At 40.0% G+C, this 25,691-nt stretch overlaps 1 protein-coding gene across 2 annotated transcripts in view; it reads right to left on the bottom strand.

Annotated features, from left to right (window-relative positions):
- Positions 1-17,150: 17,150 nt before the first annotated feature.
- Positions 17,151-25,691, bottom strand: part of AKAP7 (A-kinase anchoring protein 7) — an 81,864-nt gene continuing 73,323 nt past the window's right edge. The window contains exon 8 of one of the 2 annotated variants that reach the window (XM_041469873.1): positions 17,151-19,394. In XM_041469873.1, the coding sequence (XP_041325807.1) occupies positions 19,192-19,394 (203 nt within the window). In that variant the 3' untranslated portion in view covers positions 17,151-19,191. The remainder of the gene's footprint in view (positions 19,395-25,691) is intronic. The other variant, XM_041469874.1, reaches the window with a different exon arrangement.

The following is a 25,691-nucleotide window of genomic DNA, read 5'->3' as shown; positions in this document are numbered from 1 at the left end:
ACTGCATGGGGCAGGGAGAAAGAGCCAGGGGCAGCAGCCCTGTCACACCACACTGCTGGGCAGGAGCAAGACCCCTCCACTCTCTGGAGAGAGGAAAATCACTGTTCCCTAAAATCTGATCTGCTGCCTTTCAGCATAGGTACTTCAGTCCAGCTGGTGGCTTAAATGTAAAAGCTTTGAGATGTCTGACAGGTGCTATTTTGGTGATCTGCAGCCTACTTCAGAGAAGCAATTTCCCTTTTTTCAGGGGCTGTGCACCCAAAGGCAGGACATGGACATTCTGGTACTCCTGTCACCTACAACTGCCCACATGCCAGATTCATATACCCCCGCTGTCCATGCAAAACTGAACTGGTTTTGTCTGGGTGATCCTTCCAGCATGTCAGTGGGGCAGGACTGAATGCACTGAATATTCTGGGTTTGTTTTCACTTGGTTATGATCCATTTTCTGTAATTGTCCAGGGTTTTAATTTAATGCAGTGAATATGAAACCTGGATAATGCATACAACTCTCTGGTCTTCTCTCCAGCACATAATACTTGCTGGCTTTGATCTCTTCAGCAGGTTTTAAATCTGCTACAATTCGTTGGGAATGGCTTCTGCAAGTGTCCTTATTATCCATCCCTTTCCTGTGTGCAAGCTGGTCTGTCTCAGTTCAGCACTCCTGCAAAGCCAGTGCTTGCATGCAGTAACTGCAGCATTGTGTTGTCACTGTTGTTTCAGCCTGTTTGAAAACACTTCGTCTCCAAGCTGCCTTTTAGCGCTGGCTCTTCAAAATGTGATGATTTGCGTTCTTTGCTTGTTTTGTTCTGGTTTTGACATCCTACTTCCGACATGTGCACTGGACAGTAGTGGGAGAGAACAACTTGCACAATCTGTAGCCCCTGAGTGTCTGGTGGCACCTTACCCCAGAGGCCAGGGGTTCATCCCATGCCAAATGAGCTGTGGTGATTTTTTTTCTGCTCGATTTGCTCCTTCCCAAACCAACCATGAGACACTAAACCCTTGCCATGATCAGCACCAGGTATATGGCAACCCAGGAGCCACGTTGCCTTGGCCGACCCTCATCCACAGGGGATTTGAGTGCTTGTTTTGTAAAGTGAGGACAAAACAAAGCCGAGGAGCCCTGAGCAGCCCAGCTCTGGGCAGGGGAGTTGAAGGAAAGGGTTTGTTCTGCAGAAACCTGAACTCTCAAAACAGTAAGGATCACACTGTTTTTTCCTCAGGATGTAATTAAAACTTCCTCATTTGTACAAGCTAGAGCAGAGAGAGTTGTATTTGTTTAAAGATTAGAAATGCAGAGGACTACGTGGCTGTACCCTGCCTTTTTCCTGCCATCATCTGGATGCCTTCAAGTACATGTAGGAGCAAACCCCTGGGCCCCAGAGACCACCAAGTACTTGGGTTCTTGGGCACTACTGGAATGTCATTTTAAATGACAGATGGCACAAAGGGGCTTGGCAGAGAGGTGGTGAGTCTGCAACATGGGGCAGGGCTGGAGGGCCCTCAGCCAGCTCAGGAATTGCTGTGGCTCATGAGACACTCATCTTCCCTCAAGGAAGATGAAGAACTTGTCCCAGGACCAGCTCAGTGACTTTGTTCCCACAGGCAAGAGCTTTGCACCGTATTAAGCCATTTCTGGCCGAGTCTGGATCGAAACGGGGTGTCCCAGCCAGGGGGAAGTCTCTCCTGCCTCTGGGACCCAACATGGTGGTCAAAACCACAGTGTGTGGGCAAGGAAAAGAGATGTCCATCAGAGCTGGGTTCAGGACAAGGAGACACCCCAAGCACCCTAGGATGTTCTTCTGTGTCACTGGGGCAAAGCTGAACCAAAAGGGGCAGGTGCTGGGGTCCCTTGCTGAGGCTTTCACTGTTTCTAACCTTGCTCTGGGAACTCCTCTTCCTTTTCCCCACTAAGTGCTCAGGCCTCATCACTGTCCGAGATGGAGCAGGACGCTGTAGCTGTGTGCCACACAGTTTGTCCCAGGCAGTGGCTTTGCCACTGATGGCAGCAGGGAGAGGGTTTTTTATGGGGCAGGAGGAAGCTTGGGGCGCCTGAATGTGCTCCCAGGTGGACAAAGCACAGCTCTGCCTGAACCACAACAGGCAGTCGGGCTGAGGAAAAAGAAGTCCATGGAAACAAACTTCATGGACAAATGTGAAGTTCTGGGAAGTGGTGGGCAACAGCCAGAAATAAAACACAAAAACAAAAAAATTGACAGTTTCCATATTGATATTTACCCTCAGAGTTTTATTACATGACACTTGGGATTTCCATGCCGGATCATGGGACTTTGGCACGGGGATTTCCCTGCTGGAGACTGTGTCAGAAATTCAGCTGACATTTTCCAGTAGCATCAAGAAAGGCCTTTGCAATGGAGAACTTCACTATCAGAGCTTTTTCATGTCTGTCCTATTACTTTTCATATTAAAAGAAAGTTTGTAGCAATTTAACTTACAATATCTGGTCTTTCATAACATAAATCAATGCCCATGCTTATTCCTATTTTTACTGACACATCACAGTGGCTGAGTCATTCTGGCAGAAGGATTCAGCACTGATGAAGTGGCATGCTGCCACTTCCAATGACTTTAGTCCTGTTCTGTGTAGGCTGGGGAACATGAAAACACACAGACCTGGAAATTTGGTGTAGTTTTTCCTGACAAGCAAAGTCAGCTGTCTTCTGCCCTTAAGGTTTAGTGCACAACTCAAATTATATGTTGTGAGACCTCACAGCTGGTCACTTCTCCAGTAGCTCACCTAAAGACCCTTGAATGCAAGCATGAACATTTTGAAAATAACACATTTAAAAGACATGGCATGAATTTGTTAGGCTTTACTGTAAAAGAAAAAAAAAATGAAAGGAGGTTTTTTTTTCCTCTGTGCTAGTGAGCATTTCAACAACCTGTTCTCCTAGATATACAGATCTCCAAGCTGTTTCAAAAGTTCAAAACCCCAATAAAACAAAACAAAATCAACGTCATAAAAAATATTGAAATGAATGAGATTTTTAATTTGAAAACTGCAAACAGAAAGTCCTACTCTCTGATGGCCACAGAATGAGAGCAAAACACAAAACACAAGGTAGAGGTGTCCCCCCCCTGCAATCCCAGCTGCCTCTGAAGGATGTGAGCCAGAGGATCCCTCTTCCCAAGGGTCAGCAAATGTCCTAGGACAGAAGGCACCAGCTGGAGCAGTGGGAGTGCTGTGACTTTACAGCATGAAAGAAAGCTTGTTTTAAATTAATTTATCGGTCATCTTGTGTAACACCCCTGACTGGAACAAGGCAGGTCAGGGTTTTCCCATGGCTGCTCTCCCACCTGACTCCAGTGAGGTCACCTGGCAATTGCAGATTCTTCTGTGAGACCTCAGAGGTCCTAGTGTCCCAGCTAATGGCACCCACACTGTGTGAGGGTGCCGTGCCCCCCAGCATATGCTGGACAGCAGCCTTAGAGGGTGTGCTGCAGTATTTGTCAGGAATGCCTTCATCTAGGTGAGGAAAGCCTCCCACTTCTCAGCCCAGTACTCAGTTTAATAGATGCTGGGAGGGAGGAGAAGTGATTGACTAAGCATTCAGAAATTCCAGGGCCAGATAAAGTTGCTTCAAAGTTTGCTTTAAATAAAATATTAAATTAAAATGCTGCTTTAAGAACAACCAGGTAATATTAGTATCAAATTCCATCAAAATGCCAAAAAACACTGAGGGGGTTTTGTCAAACAGCAAATAGCAACAGGAAATGTCCCTGGCTGTGCACAGCAGGGAGGAAGAGGAACTGATCAATAGGGGACTAATGAAAGTACCAAACAATTGGATTGCCTCTGGCATTGCAAACGGCAGCTGTAGATGAGTATACATAAAAACTCAATTTACAAGGTCAGAAGAGGACTCATGGAGCCTGCAAAGAAGTGGCATCAGATCATGCTTAAGAGATTAAGAATATTTTAGCTGAACAAATCTGCCCAGATGGAAAAACTTACAGAGATTGCAATGTTTGTTTCTTGGTATTTTCAGCATTTTTCTGAGGGAAGAAAAATGCTTTCTTTTCCAAGAAAAGAAAGGTATGAGCACCTTCTCCTTAAAGGAAGGTTTCTGCTCCAGATTTTATTTTCAAAATAACAACTAATGCCAAACAAATATTATGGGATATTTAGGACTTGCTAATTTTTTCTTTTTCATGGTTTGTTCCCTGTTTGGCAGGTGCTGCTACAACTGAAACTGCTGCATAGTTGAGTTAAACTCTTCCCAAAGTAGTTTCAGCCCAAATGGAAACAGGAAATCCAAGTAATCATAAGGAAAACTTTGTTCTAACCCAAGCACAAGGTTATGGTGTTTTTTCAGTTGTGTATATAAACACCTACTGTTATCTCTAAGTGGATTTGCCAGGATTACTTACCACTGGCAGCTGAGATAACTGGAGGCATGAGACTGTTGCATTTGCTCTGAATTTACTTTAAATATTAAGAAGACAGATTCTGTGAATTGAAGTTCAAGCATATGTACTCTTGCAAATGAGTTTTGTGCTGTGGACTGTGTCTAAATATACAAGAAATTTTTTGTCTGGATACATCTGGTTTTTTTTTTGTGGAAAACATGATCCTAAAAGTAAATTTTCAGACAGATTTGTCCTGATGTAGAATAAACTCAAGTCAATAATACTACATTGGTATATCCCTAAGATCTTCCCCAGAGCTGAGTTCTACATTTGAAAATGAAGGCTTAAATTGCATTCTTGAACCTGTTACTCTTGCCAGATCCCTTAGAAGGCTGATGGGACCTTGAATCTTTCAAGTCTGCTTTCCACAGTGCTAAAATGCCAGTACACTTAGCAGGTTTGGGCTTAAGCCATGGGTTGAACAGGGTTCTGTTTCCATCACCAGCAGAAGGAAAAGTGCTGTAACAGATTCCTTGCAGGGACAAAATATCTTGCACGTTAAAGAAATGGAACCTCTGAAGAGAAGATCAATCTGGTATATGATGCTTGATATTTAGTCTATTTTATAAAATATCATTAGCGTAACTGAGTTTTAGAGATCACTGCAACTAAGATATGAAGGTTACACAAGAATGAAAAAATTTCCTGCATGAAAACTGCAACGTAAGTCCAGATGGTGCAAAATGGCTTTAGTATTACAGGAAATTGAAAGCATCTTTCTTTTTGAAGGCCAGAAACAAAGTTTCTTGTATAAAATATTATTACCTTCGGCATGCAGGGTTTTTGTTTTTGTTAAATTAGTTCTCTCTCAGAACCTTATTTCCTACCCCTCGAATTGATCAAATCTAAATACAGTAAAGAGTAAAGAACTATTGTATTACTTGGAAGTTCTCCCATCACCTCCTTCCGAACGGCTGTCTGGGTTTGTGCTGTAATTTCACCTGCTTGAGCCTTGGCAGAAGTATGAAAGGAGAGAGCCAGGCAATTTTATCTCCACTGGGATCTCTATTTTCTCCCCGGAGGGAGAAGAAAAGAAGGACCCTTTTTCTGTTTGGTTGCGAGGCTGTGTATGGTCCAAGTTTCTTCTGGTAATTGTTGAATTGAGAAGTAGGCAGTGTCACATGAACTCAACTCTTTGAGCTTCTCATATAGGAAAATTAGCTTATCCATGCCAGTTTAATTACACTTGTATTGATAAAGGATCTAGAACAGTTTTCACAATACATTTTGGCACAGGGACCACTAAAATCTTCCAGCTGAAAGGGCACTCTACAGTCCACTAAGGTCCTGCCATGACATTATGAGTAGCATGGCAAATCCAAAAGTCCTGCAATTGAAGGCAATAGATACAAATGAAAGGTGCTGCTCATCTGCAGGGGTTGAGGTGCTAAGTCTGCACTGCTTTTCCTCTGAAATGAAGCAATGCAGCACAACGGGCATGGTGAAGTCGGGCTACCAGAACATGAGTAATTTCTGCATGACTCACTTCTGGGATGGTTTGAAGTGACCACACTGTACCCCACAGCTTAAAATTAGTTCAGATCTCAAGGACTTGAAAGTGGTAAATGTGGCATTAATATTTAATGGAACCCCAGGGGAAATTTTGAGAATTACAAGGAGATAAATGTGCCTTATACACAGAGCAGATTAATGGAAAAACATCAGAAAATAGATAAATATGTCATATATGGAATGAATCAAGATGGCTTTTAGAGTAAAAGCTGTTGGAGCTATTTGAAGATACTAACATACAATTAAGGATGAGCTAATCATCACATCATTTTAACAATGTCTCTTCTCAAAGTGTATTAAAGAAATTAAGCAATTATGATTATAAAATTAGTAGATTAATAAGAAATGTAGAATTCCATAGATGTTTCTCAGTGATCATGGAAATAATGTGAAGACTTATCAGATGCTTTTTGCTGATAATATTGAATTGATCACAGTAGTCAAAGCTAAGTCTACCAAGACCTGTAAAATATTTTGTGAGAATATCAATAAATAATGCAATGGCTGAATAAATTCAATACTGATAAATACAAATCAATGCAAAGCCTACCTTAATTACACACTCACCATAATAGTCTGTCAATGAGCTATTGCTGCCCAGGAGAAAGATCTTGCAAGTATTTCTCTGAAAATTTCACTTAGTTCAGGGCAATGATCAAAAAGCTAAACTGAATGTTATGAATTATTAGGAAAGCAATAGGAAATATAATAGAAAACATCATCATGCCAGACTATATACAACTCTGGAATGATAACAATGTCTTCAGTTCTAGTCACATCAGTCCAGAAGGTCTGTCCTAAGGCACAAGATGTGTAATAATGGCCAGCAAGGATAAAAATACAGAAATATAAAATTATTCCCATATGAGAAGAAAATATGCTCTCAAATAGAAGAGAAATAGCAAGTGGGTTTTCTGTGTCAGTGAGGAGTTCTAAATTCAGCTAAGGTGCAAGGGATGAGAATAATTCCCTGTGCCAGGTGTGGGAAGGATACTGCTGAAGCAGGAAAATCCCCTTGGGCTTTAAAAGAGCAATCTGCACACATTATCACCTTCAGTAGGCTCTTGTGAATTTACCAAGCCTACGATTGTATTTTTGTTGGCAATCTGATCTCAGCTTGATAACAATGCTTTTCCTGTATATGATCAAACGAATAGTACAACAATTTTCCAAAGCCCAAGGAGTAAGGATAACAAAGGTCACATGTTTTGTAAACTGGCCAAATGAAACATTTATAAAATTTCATCTTTTAAAAGACAGAAAGGACTTTACAGTTGGGGTTTCCTAAAGTGGCTGTGGTTTTGGTATCAACCCACAGTGGATTTCCTGTCATCCATTCATCCCCCAAGACTTGTAAAGATTTTCCACCAACAAGATCCTTCTGCAGTAGGTTCCACAGGTTGATTATCTACTGTATACTAAACCCTTCTTCTGTTTGTGCCCTGCCAGCTTCCTCTAATGTCCCTTACAGTAGCACAATATTTTTATAGGATCCAGGCTGTTGCAGCACCAAGTAATAACACAGACCCAGCTTGCTGGCATGTCTTCAAGAAGGACCATAATTTAGTAGAAGATAAATACAAAAGGAGCATAACAGAAAAGCAATATGAATTATACATTCTCTCCAGTATGCAACTTTGGTGCACTAAGAAGAACCAGACTTTATTTTAGCTCTGGCAATGTTACTTCACCCCCAATCCCCAAAGTGGAAAAACAAAAGTGTAATTTCAATTGTAATCATTATTCGGGCAACGTTTTGTCCTGATCTAATAGCACACTAAAAAGGTTTTCTTTCAAAATAAGTATTTATTTTCTGCAATCACAATCTATCATGCATTATCTATTTGGTCCAAAGAATTGCATTTGACTCTCTGGTCTAGCTGAAATACATTTGCCCTGGGAGGGTGTAAACTACCCAGATTGCCTGCTTGTGAAGAGGTGATCTTGCCCAAGGCACCACATCTAGGCCAGGCACAGCCACATGGCTGTTCTTCACTTGGAGGCCATGGTGCCTCAGCTGGAGGCAAATTGTCCCAGGGGTGAGGATTTGCAATGTCCTGTCTGAAAAACAGAGCTGCCCACCAACTTGTTTCTGGGAGCATCTCCCTGAGCTCGGCAGGCAAACATTTCGGATTTGGCACAGCAAAACAAGGACAGCTGTCAGTTTGAGTATCAAAGAGCTTGGCTCTTTGAGGGAGGCTTGCTACAGGGTGCTAAGAACCACGTGTAGTATGAGCCTGGCCATTTCTTGTGCACACTGTGGGTACAGATTCATGGCCTAGCAGGCATAAGAGCAACCCAAGCCACTCCACATTTTGCAGCCCAGCTCTGCTTCTGTGAGAGCTGGGACTATACCAAATAGTACTCAAAGTATTGTTGTGAAATAGGACTGAGCTTTTCTTTTGCTCATTAATTCACTTACAACTTCAACTGTCTTTTATTATCATCTGATGTCTCTTCTCTGCCCTTTGGAAATAATTTTCATTTTTGCTAATCAGGCTAGTAATCACAGCCTCCAGTTCCAGATGCAACTTCCCACTCACAAACTGATTGCTGGAAACTGGGAGGATGTGCCAGGGAAAGAAACACTCAGCTGAAGCAGCCACTGCTCCTACAAGCAGGAACTGCTCCTACAAGCAGGAACATGGCTCTTTGTGCTATCTCAGTTCTTACAGTGACACGAGTAAAGCAAAGAGGGGAAATTTTTGGTTTAAAGTAATATGTTAATGCATGTAAACTATGTGTACGACCTGTTAAGACAGGAGACAGGTTTCCTATTCTCATTTGGGTCTGGAACCACAGAATATTCTGAGGTGGAGGGGGCTCATAAGTGAAACAGTCAAAACCAGACAAAAAATGTTGAGTTTCTCTAATGGTGTTTTTTGTTGGGTTTTTTTTGGTTTTTTTTTTTTTTTGTCATAAAAAATAAGCTTGGCTGAATATCCTTGCATAATTTTTTGCATGATTTTTGATCCCATAAAAAGCAACATTGTGACTTGTGGAATGAATTTGTAAGTATGCTTGCAAGTTTATTTTGCCATTATTTAACAGTGTTTATCCCAGAGGCTCAGAATAAGGTTTCTGAAGTTATTCAGTTGGCCTTAGTATACTTTCATTTCTGTTAATGCAAATGTGACATCCCGGTTATATGTTTCCAACAGACTTGTGGGGAAATTTACCTCAGTTGGGTAGCAAGGGCATTTTCCATTTTTAAACACACTCTAAAGTAGTCTGATTAAAAACAGGGCTATTTTAGACGTCATGCCAGCAGCCCACTCTATAAACAACTGCCTAACAAATATTTACTGGTTCAGTTTTGGGATTCTACTTTTTCTCTGTCCTTTAAATGGAGAAATCTGGGTGATGAAAGACCCTCATGACGATTACTTTGGTTTCAAATCAGATTCTCTACATCTGGGGTCTCCTAGCCCAGGTTTGCTCAACTCCTGGGTGTTCTGCCACTCTGACCCTCTTTTTCTCTCCAATAAAGTGCTTGATGGTGTTCACATGAATGAGCAAAACTCTTCTTGTCATGTAACTTACATGACATAGCCTTCTGCAGCAGCAGAACAAAGTGCATGCAAGTGCGTTGTGCATAACCTGGTGTGTCTGCTTGTACAATTAATAAAAGTTTGAGATAGTGACTAAATCCATTCTAATTTATTTTGAAAGCTCCTTAATACATTTGTGTGATTTCTAGGCTAAGTGTTGATAAAATTATGAAGTTTCTTTAATATCAAGAGAGTTTAACACAGGTGCTGCAACATGTTCACACCAGACTGTGCTAGGTCTATGTTGGGCTTGTGTTGATTTTTAAACTGGTCTTTAACACAAAACTCCAAATCTAAATAACATGGTTAGTGAAGGATGAAACAGCCAAAATGAGCATTCCCATGTGGCATAACCCCCACCAGAGAAGCACTGCAGAATGACTTCCAAGTAAACCAGTGGATGGAGAAGACTACGTGCAATATGAAGATTTTATCTGTGTGTCCAGTGTCCATTGCCACAGGGCTCCATTTGATTTTGTCCCTAGGCTTCCTGTGCCTCTGTGACTAATCCTCTGGGGCCAGCTGTGGCTAAAGCAAGCTTCTCTTTGGATTTATCCAGAGTGAGGGAAGCAGACCGTGTGAGGAAAATGTCCAATATTTTGGCAGAGCCAAGTGCTCTGACATTACATTCAAGAATAATGATTAACAAATGTTAGCTAAAGCTTCTCTGAAACCTCCTTAATCTAATTCTTGCAAGGAGCAGTTTGAGTCTGGAATACAAATAATAACATTAATCCACCCATGCATAAGTTAATGTAGTATTTGGATGGAAATGTCTGCTGGTGTGCAGAACAGCCCACGTGACAGATGTGGATGTGTGAGGCTGCTGGGCACATTGTGGCTCCCTCAGCCTGGGAACAAGGTCTCATGCTGCCAGCTGCCCTGTGCAGCTCTGATGGAGGCTGGATGAAGGATGTGAGATGGGGTGGCAGGAGGTCAGCAATGCAGGAATCGCTGGCTCACACAGCTGGTGGACCAGCACTGCTGGAGGGGGTGGCAGGCAGCAGCTCAGCACCATGGAGACTTTGGTCCAGGAGACTATAGAGACCGACCCCTCTTCTCCTTATCATGGCCACCCAACAAGCAGAGAGATTTTGGGGTGGGGAGCATGTTAAAGGTTAGCTTAGTAGTTTGTAAAACCCCATTTTTTAATGTGTTAGGCAATAAACAGTCACTTTATGCTTTGGAGTTGTGCATGTCCAGTTTGTGGAGTCTCTTTATGCCTGGTTAGAGATGCCCAAACAAACTGAGCTGAAAGAGAGGCCATAACAGAATTTGAGCTAGGACCTGATCATGTTCACTTTCCCAGCCCAGGTTTTCATGTGCTGGTGGTATAGGCTCCTGCCCCAGTTTGGCAGAGCACATTGCTCTACCCCGAGATCAGGCTCCCCATACAAAGTCTTTAGCCTCTCTTCATGACCCTGGTGACTTCACTGACTACAGACCAGATCCCTCCTCTCTGCTCCCATGGCCTCCAGCCTCTGTTGTTCCATCACACTCGCTAGTGTAAATTATGAATGTATATAAATTATTAATTCATGTGGATGATCCAGAAACACTACAGCAGTAAAAAAACCCAGAGACCTAGTAAGCAATTATGAAGGACCATCTTTGCAGTTATGAGAGATGAAAGTGGTCTTCCAAGAGTCTGAGGTTACAGGTTGGCAACAAGACAAAACAAGACAAATTGATCTGTGGCTTCTCTGTACTCATCTTTTCTGTAACTAAATCCATCACCAAATCCTGTGATGTTCCATAATATGTTTTGTCCATGTTATTTTCAAAGTAGTACACCCTTATATACTGAAAGTACAAAAACTGTCTAGTGTGTAACTAAGAAAGTTAATTTCCAGTCTCTCAAATAATACATTACCTCATTTCCTTTTTTGTAATGTTAAGGTACAAATTAAGTGTGTGTTCTCTGTCTTTTGGTGCCTTTCCTGTATCTCTAGAAAAAGTATTACCATGTCTACATAGAAACTTGTAGAACAAATATGTAACAGGCAGGTCACTGACAATGTTAGCTCGATGAGCAATGAATCTATTTTTCTAGGTTTTCTACATCTACCATTAAAAGCAGTTTCAGTTATGTTTCCTTGATTAAGATTTGCTTTAAGTGCAATGGAACTATATAGGTTGGACTTGTTCCTGCACTTGATGTTTTACTGGGATGGATGGATGGATGGATGGATGGATGGATGGATGGATGGATGGAATTAAGGATATCTGGACTTAACTAAAAAATTAATCTGTTTTTTCCTTTTTGCACCTTCACTTTTGAAACACCTTCCTTACCTCTGCATAATTATTAATTTAGGATGCTGCTTTCACCATTGTCCACATATTCCCTTTGTTAGCAATCATTCTACAAACAATAGGATCCATCCCTGTCCAGTGATACATCTAATTTTAGAGCACAATGCTAAAGAAGGTTTTAATTTATCAAATTATCATATTCTGTTTTTTCCTTTTTGCACCTTCACTTTTGAAACACCTTCCTTACCTCTGCATAATTATTAATTTAGGATGCTGCTTTCACCATTGTCCACATATTCCCTTTGTTAGCAATCATTCTACAAACAATAGGATCCATCCCAGTCCAGTGACTGGGATTTTAGAGCACAATGCTAAAGAAGATTTTAATTTATCAAATTATCATACTTACTTGATGATTCTGCCTGGTTTTGCAGGACCTTTTTTGTTAATTAACCTAAATAAATTTGCTGAGGTTTGTATTCCAATTTCCTGTATTTAGCAACAACAAGGTTTGATGTTGCAGCCATCACCTCGAGCCATTTGCAAACATTCAGTCATCCATTTGTTTCTGGAGGAGGGAGGTTTGTTGCCCACTCTGCTCTGCTGGCTGGCAGCAGGAATGCCTCAGAATTTAAGATCATTTGCAATTAATTTCCTGTAGCTCTCTGCACATTTAAGGATTTGACTACTTATTCCACTTTGACAGAAGTTGGATAAATTAAGTGGTATTTTAGCTTCATAAAAATTGTTTCAAGTCATGGTCATGTAATAGTTTAATTTGTGAAAAACTTTTGAAATTTTGATTCTTCTGTAAATTTTCACATAGTAACAAGGGGTAAATTCTGAAAATGATGAAGGTTCAGAGGACCTACACAGCGACAAATGGAGCTTCAAATGCACACTTTGTTCTTTTGCTTCTTCCTACTCCTCTAGAGATCATCTCCCTGAGCTCTGCCTTGACTTTACCTTGACTTATCCGCTATCCTGCAATACTTCTTGTAGCCCTTCACTTCAGCACTCTGCTAGAGTGACCACATGCTCATTCAGCCCTCTTCCTTGGATGTATCTGGTTGAAAAATGTGACTGGGAAATGGGACATTTGCCTGTACAGTACATCAGAGTGACAAACACAAGTGTTCATTATTTGACTGACCCGATGCAGAGAACGCTATTGTTTTGCTTCATTGCATCCTCTATTCTTTTAACATCTGGACTTACTAGTTTTTTTTTTCACACTGGCAGCTACCTTTGAATTTTATCATTAGTTGCTGGTATTACTTCTTTGTTTCGTTTCTCTGTTTTGTTTTGTTTTTTCTGAGTTATGGCCAAAGTTAAATAATATCAGCATGTTTTCTTCTTATCTTCTGAATGTTTCAGTACCTGAAGTTCTCTGTATGGCTAAGAAAATAAAAAAAATAATTAAAGTAAAATGTATTCTGGAAATGTAATGTTTTCTCTGAGTTTCAATTCAAATTGCAGTTTTGTTAAAAAAATCCCACCAGGATCTCTAAAGTCAATCTTGACCTCAAATCATCTCTGCCTTTCTTATATGAAAGAAAACCAACTTTTATTTCAGATAAGCTTCTACTGAAATCCCCACATGTAACTTTTTAATTATCTCCTCTTAACTACCATAATTCTGCATTTTAGATTGGTTTAATCCTTAATCACCAAGAGCAAAAAGGGGCTTTATTTTCCAGCAATGAGGAGAGTTCCTTGAAGAAACAGTTCCACATCCCAGTCTCTGCTAATGCATTTTTCATCCAAGAGTCACTAAACAAAGAACATAAACAGCAGTGGGACCAGAGACCACAAACCAGCAGTCAAACTCCAGTCTCTAGCTGCAGAATTATTTGCTTATCAATGCCAGAGTGCCCTTTTTGCTATGCCAGGAATGGCAGGCATATCACTTTTTGTTTTCCCTTGTACTGTTCTAATTATTGCTCCACTATGAGTGTGTTTTATTCCTCAGCCCAGCCGTCTCTTGGGACTGATTTTCATTCAGTACAAATGTTCTCATTATAAAGGCTTAACATGAGGAGAATATAAATGAGAAGATGAGTGCATGCTAAGAAGTTGCTTATACAGAAACTATTGATCAAAGGAACAGCAGAGTAAAACACATGTCAGCATTAACGTTCTCCTGCTTCCACGGTTCGAACAGTTTCCAGTCCCATAAGAATAGTGGGACTTCTTGCCTCTGAAACCAGGCCAGGAAAAACTTTGTTTAATTGAAAAAAAGAAGTGGAAAGCATTTCTATGGAAGATTATGGTACAGCACTAAAGAGCTCTTTGAAAGCATGCACACCTTCATCAGTCTCAGAGATTACCCCCTGTCACTATGTGAACACTTACAGAAGAATCGAAATTCCAAAAGGTTTTCATAAATTAAATTATTACATGGCCATGACCTGACACAATTTTCATGAAGCTAAAACACCACTTACTTTATCCAACTGCTCACTAATCACACAGTTGACCCATGTCATTTCTGGGAGCTGCTTTTGTCCTGTGGTTTTGGGCTGGATCAGACAGTAGTCACTGCCAGATGAAGACTTCAGTGAACAGTCACATAAGCCCTCCTTCAACCTCCAGCCCGTTGAGCAAGACCACAGGTGTCTCTGCAAAGACATCAATATCTTTGGGATTTCAGAAACAAGTTCTCTCCTCCTCCAAAGGGATGGAAACAGCTGAAAGCCACAGTAGCAGTTCAGCCCCTCATTTTTTCATGCCATTCTTTCATACCACTAACAGCTGAGCAGAGGCAGAGGGTGTTCACTGATAAAATATCATTTTGAAAAAGATTGTGCAAAACCAAGTCTGAGGCTAAAAGTAGAGTGAAGCAACCCTCAGGTGTTTGGCTACCTGAGGCAAACAGATTTCTTCCTGCCTTCCAGTGCAGCCAGCTCTGCAGGTTGCATTTCATCTGCAGTGAAAAAGTTTCAGTTTACACTTCATTCCACAAGCATATCCTTGGACATATCTGAAAAAAATTAAATGTGTGTTTTTACTAAATTTCAACTTAAAAGTTCCATTGAGGGCAGCAGCCCTGCTCTTCTAATTTTCCTGCTTGCTGACTACATAAATGTGTAGGATATCCCTCAAGACTTTTAAAAAGTCAGAATTCTAACAAGAATATGTGAGTCATGTCTACACTGACATAAAAATGAAACAGTATCATTCTTGTCACCAGAATGAAGCATGGCTCACACTCTGATCCATGACACACTCACATGGTCTTTAGGCTAAAATAGCAACACAGAAATGTGCACAGTTATAATCAGAAACTTCTATAAATATGTAATATGAAGCCTCTTGAATCCTATTTTACACACTGTATAACCTTGCCAAGAAGTAGTATTTTACCAAACAATTCAGTAGGACCATCAATAGACATAGGGCATTATCCAGCATGGGTCCCAATACCTGTACAAGTGGATACAGCATTCAAACCTGACCTTAAGCTTCAATCCATTTCAGCTTTAGGTCACCTTCAGTCAGCTCAGAAACACCATTTAGCTTTGTTCTCACAAAGGCCTTGATGCACATTCAGCTGGTGCATTACCCCTCAGCTACCAGACTGAGCATCCTTATGCCACGTGCACCTGTGCTTGGACACATGGGTTTCCTCAGCAGTCTCCCTTCCTTCATCAGAGAATTGGTGTCTGTTTGTCAGGATTTACATGGATTTACTGTCTCTCTGGTTACTCTGTCAACTCTTAAACAGCTCTCATGCACAGCCCAACAGTGTAGGGTATTTATGGCATGGGTTGCTCAGATATCCAATGCATGTCTTCCACAATTTTTTTGGTCTGTGCCTGGACCAAGCCTAGATGTCAAGAAGTTTCTCAGTAAGTCACGGGCAGTTCCAGCTAGATTAGTTCTGGAAGCTGAGCTACTGCTTTTAAATCTGTCACAGACAGCTCTACAATCAGCAGTGTAGAAATACTCTTTGAGTTTGAGCAAACTGGAAGGTAGAACTGAAAACAAAACATGGACAAACTTGGACCATCTGCTTTGAAATGCCAACACTTTCCTAGAATAACCTGTGCATCACTACCTTAAGACATTCCTCAGAAGAAAAGCTTATTTAAGAAACAGAATTGTTGTCTGAAAATGATTTGTGTGAGGAAGGCAACATATTTGCTCTGGTGGGTGCATCTCTGAGCTTCACACCTACCTATATCAGGTTCAGTCTTTATGTATCTGCATTCTTCAGTGCTCATCTCATAGCTCCATACAAGAGATTTATCCTTCAATTTGGCAGCCAGGCTTCACTGCCAGTGGAGAAAAAACATTGAGAAAGCAAGAAGGGTTGTCATAAGAAAGTGAATCCAGATGCAAGGGTTTTTCCCCTCTATTGTTTTACATTTTGAGTAAATTAACAGTCCTTCTTATCAAAACCAGAAGTAAAGGCTATTTTAAGAGAACATGAATGGTTCAGAAACAAAAAAAAGCCCTGTTGATTTTCCTGTCTCAAAACATCTGCAAATTAAAGATGGGTTTGGGTTGCTTAAACACAGGTATCCAGAGTCTTTTTAGAGGCTCTGGGGTGTCCCCTATCCCACAGTTCCTGATCCAGTAGAATGTCCCCTTTATGGTTTGTGCCATATCTGGCAGGCACACTCCAGTACATATCAGATGATGTCTTTGCTCAGGCTCTCAACTCTCCCAAACATTTTTCAGAGCTGCTATTCTCGATGCCATCCATAGGAACTGAATGAGCAGGCTCTCGAATAATGAGGTCACCTATCAAAGTGCCTGGACATAAATTCAGTGATTAATTTTCACAGTTTTACTTGAAATATGAGAACAATGACTGTTACAAGCTTAATGGTATAAAAAGGCCCTTAATCAGAGAAATGACTTGTATAGAGGAATGGGAGATGACAATCCATGATTCAGATATAATAGAATAAATTGTTTTCCTGTTTTCACAGCTGAGTGTCTGATTTTGTGTTCTTATATACAAGTTAGATTCAAATTGCTTGATAGCCTATAAAAAGCCACCTCCCAATGATCTCCAGGGATGATTTCAGATTGATTTTTTTTTTAAATCTATCATTCTAGAGCATCTTGAGACTACTTCTTTAACTCACACTTCAAGAGTGGACCTCTAGGAAGTTGTAACCAGTATTTATTTCTAAACCTGCCCTGCGCAGAACATAAATTAATCCCAAGAGTTTCAAAGATTTTTCCTGGAAAACAATAATGACTTGGGCCTAGTTTATCTGCATGATTTCAGCAGCCAAGCTCCAGAGCAGTATGTTGGCACAACACCCTGTAGTCAGCTTAATGATGTGATTCACTGGAGCACTATTTCTCTCCTGTAACCCTGGTACTTGCAAGCACTTATTATTCAAGTCCATTTGGAAACAGGTGAAAATGTACACGGAGTGCAAAGGAAAAATATTTTATTGTGAACATGGCATGTAAAAGATGCATTTCAGAATATACTGTTATATATCAAATGAGGAAAAAAAAGCTCTGACGTGACATAAATGAGCAGTGCTTGAGATAAATGAAGAACATGCACACAGCTGTTCTAACAGCACAATTCTGATACCAATCACAACATATTATATAGCTTTTATGACAACTTTTATAAAAATTGCAAATATTGGACCTACTCCTGCATTGTTGTCCATCATCCAAATCATTAGTAAATCTTGCAGGTATGTGGAAGGAACAATGAGAGCAAACTGACACCCCACCTCAGGCAGCAGAAGATAGAGATGGAGGAACATCAAAAACAAAAGACAAAACCACTGTTCTACAAAAGTAAAAAGGCAAGTATTATCCCAAGGAATATCATTATTTGCACAAGAAATCTTAATTGCAGCATCCTGACTCCATTAAAGCCAATGAGAGTATGCCATTGAGATCAGTGGAGCCTGAATTTCATACTGAAATTTAAAACATTCTTGCTTTAGTGTAAACATCAGCAGAAACTAAATGTCAGCATCTTTACAAGTATTCAAGTGCTGTTTAAAAAAACAATAAAAAACATACAACGCTAACCCAAAATGCCAGTACATATACAAAAGGCAGATAATTAAAAGAGGAATTTTTTTCCCCAAATATACATTTTGAAGTATTTAAAACCACCAATTTTTAGTACTTGTACATCATTGTTAGGGAAGGAGTATATGAGAAAAAACTGAATTATTTACAATAATAAAGGAAGGGCACAGTGTTTGCTCAGATCTATTTGAAACCAGTATTCTTCTGCTTTGGAGTCATGACATATACCTGCACACTCAAACAGGTTTCAATGCAGTGTTGAGAAGTGGCTATACTTCATTATTATGAAATATAATCCTTCTGTGCAAGTATTTCAGCACGATTCATCATGAGCCATTTATACCCATTCGCATTTTTAGTTAAAAAAACCCAAACAAACCAACCTGAAAAAAATCCTGCCACAATATTTTGTCTTTAAACAACCTGATGAGATTTTCCACAATGGTAATTTACAGTCATGCATCTGGAGACTCAGAGTTAATACAACTTTTCCATTTACAGTTAGAGTTGTGCCTGTCTTCAAAGAGTTCTTTGCTAATTTTTGTGCGGATCTCAGGACTCGTTAACAGCTCCTTTATCTGATTCAGTCTGGATAACAGGGCCTGTGTTTCTCTGCGTAAAGCTTCCTTTACTAAGTCTGCTTCATGGCTCTTTCCTAGAGGAAAACAACAATATAATACATTTTATAACAAATAATGTGATTTAAAATCATTAATGTTCAGAGACAAAGAGATCATATCTGGTTTGGACAGTAGTAAGTGCTCAGTGTTTCACCCATACTGATTTTTTATAAAAAGGTATTTCATCAAAAAATATAATTTACATCAACAAATGCTACCAAAATGTAAAGAACAGTACAGCATCACATTTAAGGGAAACTCCTGCCTTATTACATACTGTGTAATAGTATCTGCGATGAGTATCTGCAGTGGCAATTTTTAGCTTGGTATTGACTGCTGTTGACTAGGAAACAGCACGTGCTCTCACACGGAGCAAGCAGCCCTGCAGCGCTGCCAAACCCTCGGGCGCAGGGCATCGCTTCCACTTATGGCAAGGCTTCATCCACAGTCATCCATGACAATCCAAATGACAAATGCAAAATGCTCAGTTTCTCCTCAAAAGCAAGAAAGGGACTCTTGGTATCAAGAGCAAGTGAAGACTGGAGCCGCCTGCTTCACCACTCTTGTCTTTTTCCACCGTCCATCCCTCCCAGCATTCAGCAGATTCTCAGCAGTGCAAGCACTTATTAAACCAGTAGACAGTGTCCTTCAATTCAGAACAAACTTTTGATAAGAGACTCACAAAGCAGAGTGCCTGACACCCAGCACCACATGGCAAATTTCAGCAGGGAGCGGAACATGTTTTTGTAGTTATTCTTGGTGGGATATTTGCTCCCAGGCTTTTTGCACAGTGCTCACTTGCTGTTATCATTGTCGCTCTCATTCTTGCTGTCGCTCGCTGCTTCCTCAGTTTTTGCAGGGCTCCCATCAGTCTGCCTGCTTTTGTTTTGTGTTTCTTCTAAATATTGCTGCACAGCCTTCAGCACTGCATTCTCCACCAGCCTTTTGCTGAGGCTCACCAGCTCTGCATCATCTGGCTCTGCTGCTTGCTTTTCACCTATGCATCACAACAGACAAGAGAAGGAATTCATTGCCATGCAAAGACAGTAGCTGTGATTGTATCAGAAGCTTCTGACTTGAGCTGGATTCTAAGTTATTAGCCTCTTCCTGATTGTAAAAAGTATTGTTTCTTCGCCCTCAAGCTCCAAAGCAAAAGTGTTCCATAAAGATGTGTACAGCGTATTAGATCAAAGATATTTCACTGCTCATGTTTCTTATAACACTCCAGCAAAAGCCTCTGGCTAACATTATAAGCACTCATTCAATGTAGAAGAGTAAGTGTGCAAATTTAATTTTTTTCTGGCCAACGATCACCAGTGACAACCGAGCAAAGATCACAGAATCACAGAATCTTCTGAGTTGGAAGGGGCCAATAAGGATCATCAAATCCAACTCTTAAGTAAATGGCGATTAAGGGAATCAAACTCACAACCCTGGTATTATCAGCTCCATGCTCTGACCAACTCAGCCAATCTCAGGGTCAAATATAGCATGAGGCATATTTACACTTTAGCAGCATTCCTAAATTTATGTGCACCATTTTGTGATTTTGCTTCATAAATCTAAATCTATTTATTCATTGCTTGTAATTCAGGAGTTTCTCACAGGAAAAATTGCTAAAGCACTCAAAGCACAGGTTACAAATATTTTTCTAAACAAAGCATAAAACTAACAAAAAACATATAGTCCCTCCCTGACTCTCTTCTGTCTTCTATCTTAAAGCTCTAACATCAAAGGATTGCAAGTTCCAACAGTACATTCTTAAACATCTGCTGATAAAAACGAGAAGCTGAAATTTCCATTTTGCTAAAACTTCACATGAATAACATATACAACAAACCAACTGTATGCATTGTGAGGATTCTCATACATCATTACATGTAATTCAAAATGGTACTTTTCCATGAAACATTTTCCTAATAAACTATAAACCCTACTGCAGAATCCTTTCATGAAGAATTTGTTGCAGGAAAAGCAAATTTTATTGTCTAATTCTCATTGGTCATGCCATTTGCTATTTCACAGTCCCCTGCACTAGGTAAATAACTGTTTCCCTCCATCTGTATTTAAAGGTCATACATTTCATGTCCTCTTCAGGCATTTGCATTCTGCGACCAGTAATAAGAGGCTGCTTAGTCACACGCATCTGGTGAAAGAGATATTATTGTATGCTCTCAGCACAAAGCTTTGTACTGTTCAATTACCTAAATTTGTCATTTTTCATACATGTAAATTTATTAAAGTTTTCCAGCACATTTAGATAACAGTTATGAAAGACTTCTATTAGTCTTCCTAGTGTACTGCACAACCTGGGAGTGATTTCACTGATAAAGCATAATTCATAGGGGGATTCAAGGAGGAGAGAGAGAAGCAAACAAAACTCTTCATATTCAGAGCAGTGCTTCTATTAGCTGTTAATCTGATCATTCTGCTCTGCAACAGTAGCTCTTCCAGTTCTGTTGGAACAGGAAGCACTGTTAGTATGGGCAAGGAAGAACTGTGCTCTCCCCCTGAAGAATCATCAGACTACATTTCTTTACATTTTGGAGAAAGTGTAGATAAATATTCTAAAGATATTAAAAAGAATATCTGGGGAGATAGTTCTGATTAAAACCAAACATAAGAATACATCATAAGAAAGTATTATAAGAATGTAAATATAAGAATGCATTAAAAACAGAATTATCATTTCCAAGGAGAAATATTTCAGGCTACCATGCAACTGAGGCAGAAGCACTATTCCCAAAACCAAACAGCTACATACTCCACATTCTCTGACTCACTGCTTACTATATTGCTGTCTCTAAATCCTGGGTCTAAGTTTATCCTTTAACTTACAGGAAGGAGGGACTTAATTCAGACTTTTCTCTCTCAGGGCACCCAAGGTATTTATGAGCAGCATCTCCTCACAGCTTTTCTGAATTGATCCCACATACTCCTTTGAATGAAGCCTTTTGATTACTGATTTCCTTTGCTTCTAGTAAAGATGCTCGAAAATGTGTTGATTGCCCTGGTCTATTCAGTCACTAGAAAAAGTAATTAAAATACTTAATGATTATTTAAAATAAAACTGGTTTCCAGCTGCAGAGTTTCTTGCTTTACAGAATTGCTTGTGGGTCATGGAAATCATTACTCACACAGTGCTAATGATCTATCCATGCAACTCAGGAAAAAAAATCAATGGGAAATATGGTGCTTGACCACTCTCACACTTGACCCTGTAGTGCTTAATATGCAGAATATGATTAATCATAGAGCCTCCAGATACTACACAACAGTACTGATAGTACTGATTATATTTACTCACAGTGTAATTTTAGTTGTAGTACATCATGCATTAGGGTCTGAAAAAGGCCAGAGCTCTTCTCCCATGAACACTTTATGCAGAACAGTTCTCATTTACAGATACGTGTATAAAATCCATATAGCTACTATCGTGTCTATTATTTCAAAATAAGCAGGTAGCTCACTTATAAGTACTTTGTCATGAAAAACATCAGATTTTTATAAAACTGTACTTTTATAAGTACAGTTTATATAGCTACAGAATAATGGGTTTGTGGTTTTTTGTTTGTTTATTTTTAATATTTTGAGATATTCAAGGCTCATCAAAAGTCTGGAGTGAAGACTGTAGCACCTCCTAAGAGAGCTCTGCACTCCCACTGGAAAGGCATCTGACTGACATGTGAATGCAAATGCATGCACATCCTTGCATGAAAATTGTGCTTGGATTTATCTGTGCAGCCACCTTGGTGGACAAGCACACAGACCTATATGATTCCCTGATGCTCTGTATCTATTCTCATACTCCCAAAATAGCAGTTGTGGGAGTGTCTGCAATGCCATGGTTGTCTGGCAAGGTAGCTGGGTGCCACTGTATTGCTCCTATTCATGACTGTTGATAAAATGAAACAGGTCACGTAACAGAAATGAGTGTTGAGCATCAATATCTACTTGACAATTTAACACACATCTGTCCTGTTTACATCTCTCCTCCCATGCTGCAGCTGCTGCTCACCTGCTTCTTTGATGAATACAATTCCTTTGCAACAGGCAAATGCTTCTTTGAGTGCACTTTGAGTAACATTATCGGAATTATTGGAATATCTGTGGAACTCACTGCAGATATTAATGTTGTAGATTCAAAAGGGAGGTTTAAAAATTCACACTTGCTCTGTTTATAATCTCTGTTCTGAAAAGGGAACAGCACTGTATTTGCATCAATATTGTGACACTACTTTATTTCTGTGCCTGTGAATAAAAAAATTCCACTGTCTTCTCCTCAACGTTGTTCAGAATAAAAATGAAAAGATCTTTCATTTAGTTTATCCCAGAATTCTCTTCTATAATTTTCAAAATATGAAAACCAATTCATACTCTGTGAATGTACCTCAATACATTCGTGCTGAGCAGCATTTTTTATTACTAAAACTGAAACATACCAGTTGTCCTGAAATGACCATAATTTTTTACAAAGGGAACTATCAGCTCCACAGAATTATTCAAAAGAGGCTTTATGATCCTACATCCTACTGCTAGCAGTTATGGACATGAACCAGATGCCTGCAACCACAGCCAAGTTTGGATTCAATTTCACTGCTGTATCTTTCTACTGGACTAGGTTTAGTCTCCAAGTCTACACCCCCCTACACATTACAAGATTGTGAACTGAATTTTGAAATACTGTATTGGAACAAATTAGGTATCATGGTCCTGGTACAGCATTTTCATGGCCCTGACACAGCCTGTTTAGAGTGCATGTAGGTATCTCAGATTTGGAGAGAGGCAGGACAGTTTGAATCCCTCTACCGTTCATATGATTAGCCCATGGATTGTGATTTTTTTTTTTTTTGTAAAAGATTTAATTGAAGGAAGCAACAGGTGATCCCTTTTATAGGAAAAGCCAGTTTTACATCCTTTTACCAGCTATGCTCCAAGACAATGTTCTTCAATCCTTCCCTTGTGGCCTCAACACACTGGGCTTTGTTCTTCCTTCCAACAACCTTTTTTGGCAACAAAGCAATGATAACATGGAGAATATCATAAAAGAGACCCTTAGTATTTTGAATAGGTGACCCAGACCTGCTGAGAAATTTGGTGGCAGAGGTTCTGCTCTGCAACGAAGGGAGGGCTGTGGTAACAGATATGCTTTGATCTACCTTTTGGGTTACTCTAATAATCATTTCTAATACAGTGCTTACAAACTCTATGTTTGTAATGAGCACGTGCCCATATCTAATCAGCACAGTCATTAGAGACAGGAAAGTCACAACTCTAAACATTTCCTGGTTAATTAAGAAGGACTTGCATGAAAAGTCTCTTAAGTGGTCACTTCAGAAATTGACACAAATAAGGCACTGGGAGGAAGGTGAAATTATAATCTCATTATGACATGAGGGTGATGACATTTCTGTTGCTGGATGCTCCCACCAGATGTGGGACATCTAACAAACTTCTTTAGGTTTACATATATTGCTGTGTAAATACAGGACCGTCTTACAAGGCAATACCAATCTGTCCTGCATGCTGAACACACGGTTTCTAGTTTGCAGGAAAGGTTTTTTTTATTTAATTTGGCACACCATGGAATAAACCTGATAAAGTAGGAATTTCTACTAAAGAGGAAATTAAGGGTGTTGCAGCTATTCAGAGAAAGTGGTGCTCTTGCCAAATTCATTAATGACAACAGAAGTATCTGCAGGATCCTTTGAGCTGCAGACTTGGCAAAAGTTTGTTTGGTTTCACACAAACCCCTGTGAAGCTCTGATATAAATTTTCTGACCATCTCTAAATGAAGAAAGAGAATGTGATCTGCTAAACCTACTCATCCCTCTGCAAACACTAAGAGATGGGATGCCACAGGCAAGAGTCTCCAGAACAAGCAAAATTTAAGAAGTTATTTAAGACTCTAGTCCTGGCATACGGGGAGTTCTGTTAAGTATCTTGGGTTTATTTTTCTATTAAAAGGGACATGTTGACAGAGAAGTTCTCCAGTTCCTTTAATGCAGTTTAATGCTTAAATTGAACTAATTTATAAGAAGTCTAGTGCAACAGGCAGGAAAGATAGCAAAGTGGCCAAAGGAAACAAGATGGCTTTAAAAGCTGTGAGTTTTACTTGATTTTTCACATCAACACTCTGGTAAACAAAACAGGCCAAGTTACAAAAGTGGTTTTACATAGCCACAGTAACATCCACTGTGCAAGATGACAATGGGAGAACCAAAGGGTTGAGGCAGATTATGATAGCAAACGTCCAGGCAACATTATTCACGCCCCTTCACCATTCACAGTGCTACCTGGTGCCAGCAGCCCTTGGGAACAGGGAATAGGGCAGCTTGGGTCAGCAGGCTGATCAAGGAGAACAGAAGAGTTGCTCTGCCCTCTAGCATGACGGCAAGGGGAAAGCCTCCTGCTGTTTTCAGAGCCTAAGAGTGAGAGAGAAATCAAGCTTTCCAGTTTTCCCAAGGAAAAGCTGAATTCTGGAACAAGACAGACCCATCAGTGCCTTGCGTTCAGTGGTCCTCCAGAAATAATACTGAGAATGTAACACACTATGGGTGACATGTAGGCTGCATCCCCATCAGCCTCAGTCACCAGTGACCACAGACACAGCTGGATGGTCCTGAAGGCAGAAAGACCTAGACCCTGCTAGGTCACCAAGATGAGGGAGGTGTAGGCCCAAAAACACAGCTGCTAATGAAAAGGGTATATACAAATATATATTTTAATTGCCATAATCCAAATATTTTGGCAAAACCTTTAAATCCCTGCTTATGGACCTGTCAGCCATGAAAATCAAACGTTTACTCACCAACATGCCGAGGCAAGTCATTTAATAAACATTCACTTCTTGTTACTGTTTCCTTACCCTTCCCATAGTCTATGGGAACTTCAGTGTCATGTCTTTAGGATTCATTTGTTACTATACAGCTTCCAAAGAGATATTGGCTGTGACTTTTCCATGCTGCTGTCAAGTATAGTAAAAAAAAACAATCTTTTTTGGACTAAGACAGATTGCTAAACAAGTGTTAATAAGTGAATCTTAACAAGCTGAACCTGCGTTGTTCCTCTTGAGCTCAGAAAAAGGCTCCATACAAACTCATGTTATCACAGCCTCTCACATAGTACATCTCTTTCCCTGGGAAAAGCAATTATCAATGTACTTGTAAGTTATGGACAGAAAAGTCAAATTTTAATCAAGATCCATTTTCATTTAATTATTTAAGTTGCAGAGGCATGAGTTGTCAAACACAGATGCATACTGTTTGAACTGCAAAAGGAAGATGAAATCTTG

Source organism: Pyrgilauda ruficollis, unplaced genomic scaffold (assembly GCF_017590135.1).
Source record: "Pyrgilauda ruficollis isolate IOZ18807 unplaced genomic scaffold, ASM1759013v1 scaffold24, whole genome shotgun sequence".
NCBI lineage: Eukaryota > Metazoa > Chordata > Aves > Passeriformes > Passeridae > Pyrgilauda > Pyrgilauda ruficollis.
This window is presented reverse-complemented; position numbering and strand designations above follow the sequence as displayed.